At 38.3% G+C, this 16,295-nt stretch overlaps 3 protein-coding genes across 10 annotated transcripts in view; 1 reads left to right on the plus strand and 2 right to left on the minus strand.

The window, feature by feature from the left end:
- The window catches only part of LOC122079548 (transportin MOS14), a 93,296-nt gene that overhangs the window by 28,063 nt on the left and 48,938 nt on the right, over positions 1 to 16,295 (plus strand). For 7 of the 8 annotated variants that reach the window (XR_006140462.1, XR_006140463.1, XR_006140461.1 and 4 more), the window contains exons 9-11: positions 7,155 to 7,211; positions 8,800 to 8,923; positions 14,547 to 14,681. Coding sequence is in view for 5 of the 8 variants with exons in the window: in XM_042646101.1 (XP_042502035.1) it covers positions 7,155 to 7,211; positions 8,800 to 8,923; positions 14,547 to 14,681 (316 nt within the window). In the remaining 3 variants the exon portion in view is untranslated. The remainder of the gene's footprint in view (positions 1 to 7,154; positions 7,212 to 8,799; positions 8,924 to 14,546; positions 14,682 to 16,295) is intronic. The other variant, XM_042646100.1, reaches the window with a different exon arrangement.
- On the minus strand, positions 1,013 to 1,730 carry LOC122079552. The gene is made up of 2 exons (XM_042646112.1): positions 1,480 to 1,730; positions 1,013 to 1,392 (listed from the first exon to the last, which is right to left on the minus strand). Exons 1-2 carry the CDS (start codon positions 1,681 to 1,683, stop codon positions 1,150 to 1,152), a joined length of 447 nt encoding a protein of 148 aa, XP_042502046.1. The 5' UTR covers positions 1,684 to 1,730; the 3' UTR covers positions 1,013 to 1,149.
- LOC122079551 (uncharacterized protein At2g29880-like) lies at positions 2,038 to 4,635 on the minus strand. The gene is made up of 2 exons (XM_042646111.1): positions 2,958 to 4,635; positions 2,038 to 2,867 (listed from the first exon to the last, which is right to left on the minus strand). The coding sequence occupies exons 1-2, from the start codon at positions 3,285 to 3,287 to the stop codon at positions 2,304 to 2,306; spliced, it is 894 nt and encodes a 297-aa protein (XP_042502045.1). The 5' UTR covers positions 3,288 to 4,635; the 3' UTR covers positions 2,038 to 2,303.

Genomic DNA, 16,295 nt, shown 5'->3' on the forward strand with positions numbered 1-16,295 from the left:
CGATTCTGTTTTTTTAACATGATTTTGGGTCTAGCACACTTTTTTGCATTTCTATTTTTTTTGGAGTGATTCTGCATCTTAAAAGTTGTATGGTAATCGCAAAAAAAAATTGATTTTGTAACATGAAAGAAACAGAAACATGTATGGTTCGTACTTAACAGAATCGTTTCTGTTAGAAACCAATATTTACATAAAGTGTCATCTTCACCATGGGTGTCAAAGTTGTGATTTTTAAATAAAATCTAAGGATAGTCAATGGTTTTTTAATAAATTCTAAATTATGAAAACCATTATTACCCAAATAGCTTAAGTCGAATGAGGCAAATAAGAATATCTCCATATCAACAACATGGTGTTCACTTCAAATATGAAATATTTGGCTGTGTTTCCTTGCCATATGAAATATGAAATGTTTCAACAAAAATATGATCTATCATAATAACATAAAAGTATGAACAAGAATAAATTCAAGTATTGACATAATTCTTAAAGTATCTAATTATGAACTTAAGGGCATAAATTAGGTCTTCCAATTTAATTCTTAACTGCAAAACATGTCCCACTACTTCAAAGTTTAAATCCAATCATCAAAATGTAATCATGTAATTTGAGCCATTCCGGCTTTAACAGCTAACTCATTTGCAATCTTTTTCCTAAGATCATCCATCTGTCTTCTTCTTTCTGCTAAGCTTATACTAATGTGAGCCGGTGGTACATAATCTTGAATTTCTTCAGGCTCCTCATTCCACCAATTTTCACCAAACTCCTTAAAATTCTTGTCTGCAATTTCTTCCTCCCGAATGAAGTTGTGAAGTGCACAACAAGCAATGACGATGCATGTTTGGGTGTTCAATGGAAAACATGGCATTTTGCTCAGAATTGAGAAGCGCTTCTTCAAAGAACCAAAACTGCGCTCTATAACATTCCTAACAGAAGAGTGTCTATTATTAAATAGCTCTACTGCTGTCCTTGGACGTCTATTCCTATAATCATTTAGATAGTATCTTTGTCCTTTGAACGGCGTCAAGAATCCAGTAGTAGATGGATAACCAGAATCAACCACATAATATTTACCTAGCACGTAAAGTGAAAAGTAATGAATCAACACAATATGTAAAATAGAGCATAATCAACTGTTGAGGTTAAGATTTAGAACGTACCAGGTGGAGGATGAGGAAATTCAAATTTAGGGTTATTCAATGCCTCATTGAATACTCGACAATCATTTGCCGAACCCTCCCAACCAGCGTACACAAAAGTGAATTTCATGTCAAGGTCACATGCACACATAACATTCCAAGTCGTATCTCCTTTCCTTCCTCTGTACGGTATTTGTTTGGATAGAGGTACAGAAGCACTAACATGAGTGCCATCAATCGCGCCAATGCAGTCCTAGTACCAATACATGGATATTCATCAAATCAAACCACGTATAACCACAAAACAACATAATCATTGTTTTAATCATAAACAACATACCTTGAAGAAAGGATAGAGCTTTGGTTTTTCAAGAATCTGTTTAGGGCAACGACTGAAGTTTGGAGGTTTGATATTCTCTTGTCCCAGTAGTATGAAAGCACGTAACACTTTCTTAAAGTGTTCACCTATAGTGTTAAGAGAACGCTGAAAGTGTTCTGCTATGTCTCTATACCTATCATTGTGACCAACGATAGATATAAACATTGCCAACTGCTCATCCACTCTTAAATATCGACTATCTTCCAACCAACCACGTTATCGCATTAACGCTTCAAGGTTGAGGAAGACATGGCGTTCCATTTTATACTGTTCATAGCATCTGTCTACATGTCCGTTTAGAACCTCACTCACTCGCTCTGGTCCTGTCAATTTACTATCTCGTATGGGCTCTCTAGTGTATAATGAATCATGTGCTTTCATCAACAACATTATACACATCATGATTTCTGCATCAGTGTCATCCCTTTCCATTTGTTCAATGTGTTCCCTAGATGCGATCATTCTTTGATCCATTCCTATAATATAAAATTAGAAATATGAAAACACATCAAACCATAATTTTGAACAAATATCCAAGACACCTTAAAAAAAATGAAGGAAAACATAGCAAACCATCAAAGTTAAAAGTAGTGTCAAGGTACAATGATCAAATATTCAGGACATCAAATACTACAGTTATAAAAAAAAGTCAAGACATAGTCATCCATAACATCTTAAAAAGTGAAGGAAAACATAGCAAACCATCAAAGTTAAAAGTAGGGTCAAGGCACAATCCAAGTAGAGTTATCAATCTATCTAATTAAAAGAACTTTTCAAGAAGCAAACTACTGAAGGGTACGAAGGAGTATTGACTTCCGATGAGGAGGGCAGGAAATTAATGCTTCTCTCCATTGCGGGTCAACCATTAACTTCCGAAGTGCTTTCTTGTATAGTGCTTCATCTAACTCATATCCTGACTCAAGCACCTCCATGGCCCTAGTAATCCCATACATCTGTTCCGCATTTTGGGTTGAAGCAGTGGACATGCTCGCATCTCGTTCTACCCTTGATTTACTAATATCTTGAATTGCCTTGAATGCCATTGACCAATCATTAGACTTGCTCCTCCTCCTTTTCGCATTTGGAGTCCTATCATGCCTATGCTTAGTAACTGGCCTTTTTTCCACTGCTTCAGTTTGAGTGTCACCTAATGGAGTAACTTCATCAGCGGAACTTGACTCATCACAAGACTCAATCATATTCCTAGCATCATTGGCCCCCAAAGTTTCCAACATGGTTGTTTGAGTCCCACTTCCTTCGCCGTCTGCATATGTATCACCAAATACCATACATAGTTCTGGCCATTGTGGTAGTCCGTGCTTCTTAAATCGTGCCCAAGTAGGGTTATCTTAATAAATAAAAAATACGCATAATCAAATACTTGAATTGATATATCCTGGCATTTCAAAATACTCAAATTAAATACAAATTGAGTATACCTTAATATGCGATTCCCAGATGGATTCATCATCAACAGTACAAGTTCTTGAAGCAGTATCCCAACCAAAACCAGTTGTCTCCAATAGCTTCTTAAACTGACTATAATCCTGCCTCAGTTTGTTCACTTTGTTCTTCAACTGTACAATGGCATAGTTGACCCCAGTTTTTTCTTTGAAGTTATTGGCAATGTTGTTCCAACCAGCTTTATTAAAAGTCGAAGTAGTCATATTTCCTTTCTTAACTTCCTCTACCATCAGAACAATAAGGGTGTCTACATTTGCTTGGCTCCATTTTGCAGTCTCATTAACTGCTTGTTTTGAAGTTGACATTTTCTCACTATTTTACCAAAAAAAAAAAAAGAACATGAATTTAAAATCCAAATTGAAAACACTGATTTTCACCAAGGCACCCTAACCCTTAATCTATGATAGGTTCTAGAAGGTATAAGGATACAATGAAGCCCCATGAGAACAATTGAAGGTGTCAACCCTCTATCTTTCATTGGTGTCAGAAGGGATTCACAGACTGCATCCAAAATTACATAAACAAAGGTTGCAAAATACAAAAAATATTCATTGTCAAGGGATAAAGAGTTACAGACAATGCAATGGATTTACACTACAATAAGGAGAGAGGTTTCTCTTGTGTCTTATTTGACTCTTTTATTCTTCTCCTAAATATGAAATATGAAACGGCAGCTATTCATCAGATAAAATAGCAATAAACCAGACATGGATGTGAGCTCGAAAAGGTGATCATCCACATCGTCAATGTAGGATGCAGAGATGAGCTCATGCTTAATAAGATTGGAGTGTTCACTTCCCAAAATAAACAAAATCTATGGTGCCACATAAAAAAACCCTTTTACCATAACCCACTTACTCCACATCATAAAATTACTTGGGATGCAGAGATGGCTTCATGCATAAACTCTAATCTTTGGTAAATATTTGAACATGTGGTACCTTATTTGGATTCAACAACTTGTTAAACTGAATATTGTCAACCTGAACTCTTTTGTGTATATACTGGAATACATATGACCCTTTGGGAATCAAAGCATGAGAAGGGAACCCTCAACTGGGAAACAACAACAATAATATAGAACAGTTAATAATAGAGAGGTAAATAGGAAAAACCAGAGGAGTCCAACTATTATGAATGAAAAATGATCCGACATCAGACATCAAAAGTTAAAGAGAGAAATCAAAACTCGCATAACACTTTAAAAAGAAAAAACAATAAAATGAGAGAGTAATCGTTGTAGAAATAAAATTCCATTTACAAAATCTCTCGAGAGAATGCACAACAGAAAGATCTGAAAGGAAAAGAAAATCTATGGTCGTAAGTGACAGCATCTCTCCGTTGACTAATGCAGGAATGCCAGAAAGTATCATTAACACAAACACAGAAAATGTAAGGACCAAAAAATAAGTTGAACAGTAAACTAGAAAGGGAATTCACGTTCTTCCAAAAGGAAAGAAATCTACAAAACTAAGCTACATGATATTACAGATTCTACCGGCCTGGTATTTCCCCAGATAAAAAGGAAAAGGATCAAGGGAAAGAAGTGGACAGATCCCGATCTCGAGGCCCTATATTGTCCCCTCTGGGAGACCAAAAATCAAAATCAAACCAAACTATGAAACCCAATACCCCTTTCTACAGTGAAATCAAAGAGGTAGTAGTTATCTGCATTTCATTCAATAATGAAAGACAACGACGATATGATCTCTATGAGTCTCCTCTCTCACAAATAAAGCCCCCACACTTAAAATTTCCCTGATTTTTACCAGTTCAGCTTAAGAACTACAAAAATGCTTCAATAATTGTCAAGACAAGCAAGAAAAAGGAATGGGATTTCATTGAGAAACAAAATTGAAGTACAGGCAGAGAGAGAGAGCAGAAGCTTGGAGGAAGAAGGAAGAAGCAAACTTCTAGGCTATCTCTGCTGGAGAAAATAGGGCCCTAAAAGAGAAAATCAAAAACGAAAAAGGGCAGTCTTTTCCTTTCAGCATCTCACTAACTAAATGAAAGGAAAATGTAAGAAGAGATCATCACTGAAAAGAGATGAAAATGCTCTTCCATCTGTACAACATCAAAGCAGGTAAGCAGGGGGTTTCTCTGTTTCTAACCTATTTCTGCAGGAGCTTGGAGTGTCCGCCGCTGGTCGAGGAGTTAAGGACTTCAGGGATTGTTGTGCCGCCAAACCTGCTGTAGCTTTGGACCTAGCGCCGGACGCTGATGAATCACCGATTTTCGTTTCCAGTGAGGGAGGTTAGGGATGGGTTTCGGGCGAAGGAGAATGAAGAGATGAGGGAGGAAGAGGGAAGTGACTGTTAGGCGAAGGACGAAGGAGGAAGGAGGATGAAGAAAGGGGTTTCTCTTGTGTCTCTCTTCTGGTATTCCAAGAAAGAGAATGAGTTTTAGGGTTCGGTCGACTGAAGTTTTAAGTGCTTCTTATGTTTTAAGGGCAAATTTCGATTTTGCCCTTTCGTACTTAAGTCGGAGTTTCCATTCTGCGCCTTTTGATCAGAATAGATTCTGATCGTGAGAAGCTTGGTTTTCATGCTTCAAAAAATGAATTCTAAAACTTAAAAAGTGCCGGTTCATTACAAAAAAACAAGAAATTGAACCGGACTCACCATACAACTTTTACTCTATTTCTGTTCCAAAAAAATAAAAAAACAACAGAATTGATTTTTTAGAATGTTACAGTACAGAGCCTTAGTCAATGAAGATTTGGAATTAGGCTGATGGTTTGGCTCTCTTTCCAAGTCATTTGGAGGCATTATCCTTTAAAGGATCTGTTGCAATGCTAGAACAATAATAACAAACAACCAAGAAAAGAAGAAGATACAAAAGGGAGGAAGGAGGAAGGAGGAAGGAGGAAGAAGAGGAGAACTGAGAAAAGGATAAAAGAAGCTATTGAGTAGGGAATGTCTTCAACCCTACCGGAGCAATATATTTATCTCTAAACCTTTAACAAAGTTACAAAAGTACCCAATCTACTTGACTAACAACTAATAATTTTATAACCCATATAACCACAGAAGACAAAACATGCATGTAATGACAAATAACTCCCTGTCGTACGTAAATGAACCTTAATAGGATGTTTAGGTATGATTCTTGGAGACCTATTTTGTGCTCCTATTGGAGGCGTCTTCTAATCAAATTTATTTAAGTATTATGTTCATTTGGCAAACCCCTATCCATTGGTAGGATGGATGAAGTGGAGATGTGCGTCCGGAGTGCTATGTGATCGACGTATTCCGTTAAAGCTTAAAGGAAAATTTTATTGGACTGTTAAACGACCGGCTATGATGTATGGTGCGGAATGTTGGGCAGTTAAGAACGCCATATAGATAAACTAAGTGTAGCGGAGATGGATGTGTGGCAAAACTAGGAGGGATAAAGTAAGGAATGAGCATATTAGACCCAAGTTAGGAGTAGTTCCGATACATGGTAAGCTTTGAGAACGTTATTTGAGGTGGCATGGCGATGCTTACAGACCTTGGGATGCACCACTACGGAGAAATGATCAGATTGAAATTGAAGGCATTGAAAGAGCTAGGGGCAGGTCTAAAATAACTTTAGGAGAAGTGAGAAAAGACATGCATAGCTTAGGACTCGTTTCTTATATGACTTCGAATAGAGCTGATTGGAAAGCGAGGATCCATGTAGCCAACCTTACTTAGTTGGGATAAGGCTTTGTTGTTGTTGTGGCAAACCCCTATCTATTGATCAACAACATCTTTTTTCCATCTAAACCCTAGTTTCTTGGACCCCTCCTTAACCTACCCTTAAAATCCATAATCATCATCCCTGCAGCACGCTCACCAAATTATCAGTATCCTTTTGCACCATCAAAGCCACCTAACCCTCTTCTACAGGAATAGATGTGCTCGTAAGAGTGTGAGACTCATTTCTAAAACTCAGTCACTAAATTCAATCTCCCTTAAATTCCTTTTTTTTTGCTCAACTAACTCAAACTGAGAACCCTGTATGTCTTTTTGTGAATTACCAACTTTAACTATAGTTATACCCTGATGAGTGGGAGTTCTCTTATTTTTACTGCATCTACTAAACTTCTTTTGATTCTTAACTTTTTTTTTTTCGCTTGATCCTATATCATTTTATGTACCACATGCTCAGGAATGCATTAGTAATATATGTGCATTTGTATATGGCAGTTGCGTAGCTTTTCCTAGTGAAGACTGGGAGATTCCTGACTCGACATTGCAATTTTGGTATGCTTCTGGCTCCCAGTTTTTCCTTAATTTCATACTATTTTTTTTTCCGTGGTTAAGTTAATTGTTGTAGGTTTGTTATTGTGTTATTATTGTTGTGGTCATGACATTCTTAAGTTCAAAAGTGGTTTGTAGAAGTGCTAGTGCTTCATAGTAGAAAATTAGAATTGAAAAGAGCCTTCTCTCTTTTGTGGCGTCTTTTCACAGCCCCCCTGAAAACATGGGCTGTGTGTGGCCATGGGAATGCTAGACGGATAGTTATATAAATCTAGTTGCCAGATAATAACAAGCACCCAAAAAAAAAAAAAAACACTATATAGATATCTCGCCTGCAACCAAGGAGAGTTGAATATCGCAGGAGGAATTAGAACCTGGATCGGCCTGACATTGGTATCATGGAACCCTAGAATAGGGACCGATTTTTGCTTGAGCTATTTGGGCTCATTTTATGACCACCTTTGGTCAGATTTGTAACCCTCCTCAAGGGGTTTGGATATCTCATGGACTTTTGGCAAGTTCATTCGTGTGGAAAGCTTGGGTGGCGGTTTGTGTTTCTTGCTATGAACAGGGTCGTTTGGGAAGAAGAGATTACAGGACTTTTATCAGGAAGGTAAAGATCTCTATAGGTTTGTTGCGAATATCATGGTGAGAATGGCGAGATGTTCGGAGACTTTTTGAGGAGTTTCATGATTTCTTGAGACAGTGGCATTTAGTGTGTACTTCGACCTACTATCCTGCATGCTTGGATACCTCCTCAAAATCTAATCAAACTCAATATTGATGGCATTTCTTTTAGTAATCAAGGTCTGCTGGGGTGTGGAAGGATTATCTAGGGACCATGAGTTGACTTTGCTGATCATGTTCTCAGGTCCTATTTTCCCCCTTCATACAAGCTTATTAGACAATTAATAGAGTTATGACCCCCTCCTCTGTCCTGCCCCCTCACTGAGAAAAATATCTACTGTTGGCAATCAAATATCAAATGTTTAATATTCGTATTGGGAAAATAAAGTCTCAGCAGGTGGCTGTGCTTACTCTTTTTTTATGCTGGGGAAATTTATCCTGTATCCTTGGGCACACAGATAGTAAATTGATTGTCAGTAGGTGCTTCTATTGTCGTTGAATTGATGGTCTTTGAGTAAAACATTGTTGAAGGGTTTGTGTGGAAAAAAGTATAAGGGAAAGCAGAAGCTTATAGCGAGACCTAAATTGACTGATATATTATATTGGGACACTAGATGGAAATTTTGATATAAAAAATTGTTATAGAAGAGGAACTTGAAAACAAAATTGATTTAGCTCTTAATGGTGCTGAGTGTAATTTGGGAAGTGCTCTTTATAATATAATAATGAACATGTAAATTTCTGCTATCACATTTGTGTCATAATGGTTTGTCGCGGGATTTATTTCCTGTTCTGCTATTACCTTGTGATATAATTTTGTATTTGTAGTTTTTACTTTCTCTGTGTGATGTGTAAGATAATTTATGATGCTTTATAAGATATTCAAATGAGTTTCATGAAACTTTATACGCCTAGCTAACATCCTAAATAATCACTGTGCAATTGTTTTTTGTTTTTCTGGCAGGTGTAGTCTAGCCAGCTATGTTCTTGGCCTTGATACAGACAAGGGAAATAGTAGAAAAACTGTGGAAGAGATGTTTTTCCCTGTATTTTCAGCCTTACTTGATGCACTTCTGTTGCGTGCTCAGGTTTTTCTCTTTCTTTTTAGACCATGTTCTCTGAGTGTGGATACTGGTTGTGGCTAGTCTGAGTATTATTTAGTGCTATATTTTGGTTTTTTGCTTGTAAAACTTTGCCAGCATATAACAAGTACTTTTGAAGGTCCGCATATGTCTGAAGTTGAGTGAATTGTTGCTCTCTGACCCATGGTTCTGTTCTGTTTGTGTCTAAGACTCAGACACAACACTCAGTTTGTAGTTGTGATTTATGTATTTGAAAAATGAAAATCAATCTCCTAGCCCTTTTTCCATAATCTGGGTCCAGGTAAGGTAAATAAGCAGAGACATGCCACATTGTCTGACGAAGACGTGGATTTTTCTGGAATCTTGCTGCCTACCTGCAATTGTATTACAGTCTGAATTCTTTTACTTCTTTTTTCTGCTGCTAAGTGCAAATGGGCAGAGCTTTTGTCAGAGCTTCCCAAGGGGAGCTCTGTCCAATCGAACAGCACTGTGCTTCTTCCTTTGGCCAGAGGAGCTTCCCTAAGGACACTCTGAAAAAAACCAGAGCTTATAGAGATACTATAGAAATCTGATGTTAACAATTAAATATTACATTCTTTTTCATATATGGTAATTGGTAATAATCTGTCCCAATTCTTGCTGCCTCTGCTGGAATGGCACCGAAGATGTTGACCATCTCTTTTTCTCCTGCCCCTTCTCCTCCTCATCTGGAAAAGAACCCTCTCTACCTGCTGGCCATCCAGCAAGACTATCCTCCGCTTGAGTAAAGAATGGTTCTGGGTTGACATGACCTATGGTGGTTCTTCCTTTTGTGACACTGTTGGGAAATTGGTCTTCTGTGCCTCTATAAACCATATCTGGATAGAGCGGGATCTGTGTTGATGGACTTCCGATTCTCGTTCATTTGACATGATTTGGAATGCCATCTACTTTGATGTTAGTTCCAAACTTGGCTCCATTAGGCATTGTTCTGCCAAGGATTCCCTAATGAACAGGCTCACTGTTGTCTCTTGGGGTCTGCCTATTTCCCTTCTTCCCACCCCCCAATTGATGTTTCATGGCTTAATGCTGCTTGTATTGTAGGTTCTCAGGCCTCTTTTGATGGTTCTTGTGTTTGTCTTGGTCTTGTTGGCTGCCTATGTTAGGGCAGCCTTGGGATCTCCCCCCTCTGTTCTCCCCCGCCTTGTATATTCTTTCCTCCCTCGGTAATGAATTTATTTATTCATAAAAAAAAAAAAAAAAATCTGTCCCAATGACTTGATTCTCATTGAATACGGTAATTGCCTAAGTAATTGCTTTTGATTGATTTCAATTTGCAACAACATTATTGAACTATTGTAATATGAGTAAGACACAAGTCAGTTCCCCCTCCCCACCAAAAAAAAAAAAAAAAAAAAAAAAAAGAAAAGAAAAAGAAAAAGCAACAGGGTATCAAGTAGTAGAGACCCCTCTTTGGATTTCTGACCTAATGCCCTAGCGCTGCTCTCTTCCTCTTGCCTTTTCTCTCTCGGTTCCCTTTTATGGGCTGAGAGTTCTTCACCCTCGATGGTGATTTTTCCCACCAGGGAGGTTTTCTCATTTGATGACCAAGTTAGTGCCCTCATCGGCTCCCTCATCATCTACTGCATGTGTTGCCTCTATGCTGGTTACATCTGAGTCCCACTCTGCCAATTTAGGTATTACTTTTTCTGGTCAACGTGTCTCTACTGTATCCATTCCTTGGATAATCGACTTTAGTGCAACTGACCATATGATTGGGTCTTCGAGTCATTTTTTTCAGTATTCTCTTTCTTCAGATAAAGACAAAGTTCGGGTGGCTGATGGTTCCCGATCCTATCTCTTAGGAAACTATGTAGTGTTTTTCCTTGTTATCTTTATCATCAAGGTTACATGTACCCAATTTTCTTCTTAACCTTCTAGCTATTAGTGGTATTACTAGGGCTTTGAATTGCAAAGTCACCTTTCCTTCACATTGTATCTTCCAGGACTTGGTGATGGGGGCAACGATTGGTAATGGTAAAATGCGGGGTTGTCTCTAGTCCCTACTTGCTTGGCTGTGGTTCATCTTCTGCTCTTCCTACACAGGCTTATCTCACATGGATTCTTCTTCTTCTGCATTGTCCGAGTTATATCAGTGTATTAGCGTTTGGGACATCCTCTATTGGGCACAATTGCCATGGTTTTTCCTAGTTTATTTAAATAGTGTAATTTGAGTAATATTTTTAGTGATGCTTGCGTTTTTGCCAAGAAAACTAGAAGTGTTTATTCAAGTTCAGGTAATAAAAGTTTGATTCTTTTTTCTTTAATCCATTCTAATATATGGGGTCTTGCCCGTTATGTATCTGTATCTAGTTATCATTGGTTCGTTACATTTATTGATTTTCATTCTCACCTCACTTAGGTTTGTTTGTTGCGTCATAAGAATGAAGTCTTTCAGTGTTTTCAAATATTTCGTAAAATTGTTTAGACTCAGTATGATGCTTGGATCAAGGTACTCTGCACTAACAGTGGGAAGAACTAGCACTTGTTGGAAGTGGCCCGATCTCTTATGTTTGAGATGAATGTTCCAACCTAGAATTGGATTGAAGCCGTTCTTACCGCGGCATATCTAATCAACAACATGCCATCCAAGATATTGGAGTCTCGCTATCCTAGTGAGGTGCTCATTGGTTCGTCTTCCTTTGTTGTTCCTCCAAGGTTTTGGCTTGCGTTTGTTGTGCTCGCAACCATCATCTGCATGGGAGTCTTGATCCGCAAGGTCTTTGGTGCATTTTTATCGGGTATTCGACTACACAAAAATGATACAAGAGTACAATTGTTATCATCTACCCTCTCGTTGTGTGTTGGTAACAATTGATATTGTGTTTTATGAGACACTGGGCCTATTATCCTTTGATGGCACCTCTTTAGAGTGAGTTTGCTGCTATAAGGGAAGATGTGCCCTTGGCGGTTCCTCTTGATCGTAGTCCGATGTTTCAAGAGGAGGAATGTTTGGTTGAGACTGAGCTTTCTATTCAGGCAGCCGAGACCATTATTGGTTTATTCTCGGAGAAAGCAAGTTGACACCACCACTACCACTATGCTTGTCCAATCGCCTACCTCTGATCTAGGATCCAACACTCTATTTGGTAATTGCTTCTCTCCTCCTAGTGATAGTGATACTTCTCTTGATTTACCTATTGCTGTTCGTAAGAGAAATAGGAGTTGCACACAACACCCTATTTCTCATTTCGTGTCATGCAATTCTCTTTCACTTTTATATTGGGCCTTGGTGTCTTCTTTTTCTTTTGTTTCTATTCCTCAAAACTGGCAGCAGGCTTTTGTAGATTCACGATGGAAGGATGCTATGATTGAAGAAATAAGGCACTTGGAAAGATTGACATGGGATCTGGTATCTCTTCCACCACAGAAGAAACCTATGGGGTGCAAGTTGGTGTTCACTGTTAAACAGAAGATTGATGGAACTATGGATAGTACAAAGCCAGATTGGTTGCTAGAGGATTCATCCAGACTTTTTCGGCAGTGATTACCAAAATATTTTTGCCCTAGTTGCCAAGATGAACCATTAGAGTTACCCTCTCTTGTGCAGTCAACTTAGGTTGGAAGCTGGAACAATTTAATGTCAAGGATGCCTTCCTTCGTGGTGAGCTTGATGAGGAAGTTTACATGGATGTTACTCTTGGTTTCTCTTGCAAGGAGACTCAAGGGAAAATGTGCAAACTGAAATGGGCATTGTATGGGTTGAAGCAATCTCCAAGAGCCTGGTTTGGTCGTTTTCACAAAGCTATGGTGTCAGTGGGATATAAACAAAGTAGAGCTGATCACAGATTCATAGTTTGTTTATCAAAAGTTTTGCTGATCACATTACTATCCTCGTTGTATATGTTGATGACATTGTTGTCATTGGGAAAGACCCTACTGAAATAGTTAGACTGAAGGCCTACTTAGGCAAGGAGTTTGAGATTAAAAATCTAGGAAAATTGCGGTACTTTCTCAGCATTGAAGTGGTTAGTTATATTTCTCTCTCAATGGAAGTGTAGTCTAGATCTTCTTTTGGTGACAAGACTGTTAGGGTGTGAGCTAGCAAACACCCCTTTTGAGGCTAATGCACATCTCAAGAGTAAGATACCAACGGTTTGTTGGGCGACTCATTTAATTATCCCATACTTGGCTAGATATAGCCTATGTAATAATTTTGATGAACCATTATATGCATGATTCCTATTCTTCGCACATGCTGGCAAATATTCCGTAGTCTACGGTACTTGAAGTCAGCTCCAGGGAAAGGTGTTCGTTCTTTTTTTGCCACATAATCACATGCATGTGGAGGCATTTATAGATGCGGATTGGGCTGGTTCATCAGATGATCGAGGGTTCTCATCAGGTTACTGTACCTTTGATGGTGGCAATCTCATCTTCTGGCATAGCTAGAAACAGGATGTGGTTGCAAGGTTTAGTGCGGAGGTTGAGTTTAGAGCCATTGCGCATGATATTTGTGAATTATTGTGGCTTCAAAGTCTTCTTCAAAATTTGGGTTTGTCTGTTCAAGTGCCAATGATGTTGTATTGTGAGTTTGTGACAGTAAGTCCACTATTAGTATTGCTCATAACCTAGTTTAACATGATCGTATAAAACATGTGGCGATTGATCGCTCCATAAAGGAGAAGTTGTAGTAGGGTTTTATTTGTTTACCTTTTGTTAAGTCCACTAATCAGTTTAGCTAATGTCTTTACAAAAGGTCTTAGTAGTAAGGTTTTTTATCCTATTTTGTGCAGGTTGGGCATCTATGACATCTATGCACCAACTTGAGGGGGAGTATTGTAATATGGGTGTAAGGGTAGATTTGTCCTTGGGGGCATTTCTGTAATTTTTCTCATTCTATTCTATTATAAATAGAGGGGCTTGTGTCAGTTAGACACAAGTCAGTTCCCCTCCCCCCCAAAAAAAAAAAAAAAAAAAAAAAAAAAACCAACATGAACTACAAGTTATTTCTTTTTTCCTTTTACCAGTTATTTTATTTATTTATTTATTTATTTTAACTTTTGAAGTATTATGCTAGGAATGGATCTAGAGGGGAGGGGAAGGATCCATGTAGACGACCCCATTTAGTTGGGATAAGGCTGAGTTGTTGTTGCTGTTAATGTTAGCAATGGATCCAAACTTGTATATATATTTGTTTAATGTTATGCGTGCAGTTTTTACTGTGCAATGGAATAAACTAATGCTACAGTTTCTATAATTTTTTCTCCTTTGTCCACCCCCCTAAAAGTTGCACCTGGCTTCAATCAAGTGGTCACCTTGCATTTCAGGCCATTTGGAAGCCTATTAACCTTGGGTGTAGAAGTGAATATATAAGGAGTTTTTATGAGTATGGGAGGAGGAAACAGAAGTATCACTTATTCTCTTGACTATTATTGCCATCGTTCATTGATCATATTTCCCATGTGCTTTTATTATCTAATTGAGGATCATGATTTTTTCCCCCCGGGGGTTGGGGGGGCAATGGAGGACCTGTTGTATCCTTGTGACATGTTCTGTAACTTTTGCTAATGATTTTTTTACCTCTAGATTCCCACCCCACCCCCCCCCCAAAAAAAAAAAAATAATGACCAAGGACATATTTTTGCAGGTGGATGAATCTACATTCAATGAAGAGAATGAAACTCCTGACTTGCCAGATGGCCTTACACATTTTAGAATGAATCTGGCTGAGGTCTTTGTTGATATTTGTCAGCTTTTAGGTTCTGCTGCTTTTGTGCAAAAGGTGCCTTATCCTTTTGACACTAGAATTGATCTTGCTGACTTTTTTGTGTAATATATTTGATAAATTTTGTTATTAGAATTGATCTTGTTGACTTCACTTGTATAATATATCTTTTGATAAATTCCTTTTTTTGCTGCTATGTATGTAACGATTAATGAATGGTGTCTGGTTTGCATCTTAAATTGATCCTTACTTATTAACTTAATTTAATTCACTCAAAAAAAACTTAATTTAATTCCTCAACCTGGTGCTACTTATCTCTTAGATTCTAAATCTGATCTCGTGATTTTCATCGATCATTCAAGTTTTATTTAGTCTGCTTTGAATTCTTTCTATTCTGTTACCTGAATTTCTGGCTTTATACAAAGATGAAGGTATGAGATTGATCTAAACCAGTCTAGATCAGCCCAATTGAACAGTGAATTACTTTAGATAGGCCAATTTTAGTTGAATATAATGTAGATTTTTTTTTGGGTGAATAAAAATTCTTTACCAAAGGGAGAAAAAGAATACAACAGCCTCCGAAGGAAAGGAGGGAGAAAGAAACAAAAGAAAACACACAGGATCTTCCCTCTTCAAGAAACAGAGGAGGGGGTCCGAAGCAAAAGAGGGAGAGGCCCCAGGAAACAAAAATATGCCTATTCCTTGGGGTGTCAATACACGAAGAAGAAACACCAGATAACTCTTCCTTAAGTCAAAGGAAATGGAGTCTCAAATCTGATGAAGAGGTCTAGAATTGGAGGTCCATTTCCTAAGGTTACGCTACATCCAAAGCTAGTTGATGGCGGCACTAAAGGCAGGATTGCCCACTACATCACAAATGGTAGAATCAATGAAAGACATATCCACCCAAATCCATTCCCCTCTGGAAGATATTGGTCATCTCTTTTTTGCTTGTGGACTCTTTTCCAAATGGAAGAGGAAAGGGGGCAAGCAAAAAAAAGATAACCAATATCTTCCAACGCGTTTGATCTGAGACAGCACAAGGGTGAGAAGGAGATGTGATGATGGATGAGGTAGGATTGCGTTGGAAGGCAGGTGGAGAGGGTTTGCCAGACTGTAAAGCTATGGCGAGGAATGAGGAACTTGAACCAAACTAGCTTGCATTCTAGAGACAAAGTTTCTCGAGAAAAATCCCAATCCGCTTTACAGCTGAAAAGGCTTGAAGAGATAGGGGTTCACATGATTTTATCCCCTCTTCCATGATGACTAACAACAATGGTTGGTAAAGAGTTCCATACAGTAGTGAGCTAAGAAGAGGAGAGGAGACCAGAGGGGTCCAAGCATCAAGACTCATGATATCAACCACCATTGAATGCTTAGAGATGCCTGAACTGTAAATGGCTTAGGCACTGATAGAGTGAAGGAGAACTCCTATAGGGTGCCAATGGTCAAACCAAAGGGAGGTGGAGGCACCAAAACAATTTGGGATGAGATGACCCTAAGAGAAATGGTCCTAAGGGACAAGATATTTCGTCGAACCGAAGATGCATCAAATAAGGCAAGAGTGGTCCAAATAGAATAAGAGCGGAGGATACCCGAGTACATCCAATTGACCCAGATTCTTTTCTTCTTTGACCCAAGCTTCCAGATCAACTTAATAATACCAGTTGA

Source organism: Macadamia integrifolia, chromosome 5 (assembly GCF_013358625.1).
Source record: "Macadamia integrifolia cultivar HAES 741 chromosome 5, SCU_Mint_v3, whole genome shotgun sequence".
Lineage (NCBI taxonomy): Eukaryota > Viridiplantae > Streptophyta > Magnoliopsida > Proteales > Proteaceae > Macadamia > Macadamia integrifolia.

Coding starts and splice junctions, on each gene's coding strand:
- LOC122079552 (XM_042646112.1), bottom strand. CDS start 1,683: ATGTTTATATCTATCGTTGGTCACAATGATAGGTATAGAGACATAGCA. Junction 1,393..1,479: donor AGCTCTATCCTTTCTTCAAG/GTATGTTGTTTA, acceptor TATTGGTACTAG/GACTGCATTGGCGCGATTGA.
- LOC122079551 (XM_042646111.1), bottom strand. CDS start 3,287: ATGTCAACTTCAAAACAAGCAGTTAATGAGACTGCAAAATGGAGCCAA. Junction 2,868..2,957: donor TCTGGGAATCGCATATTAAG/GTATACTCAATT, acceptor TTTATTTATTAA/GATAACCCTACTTGGGCACG.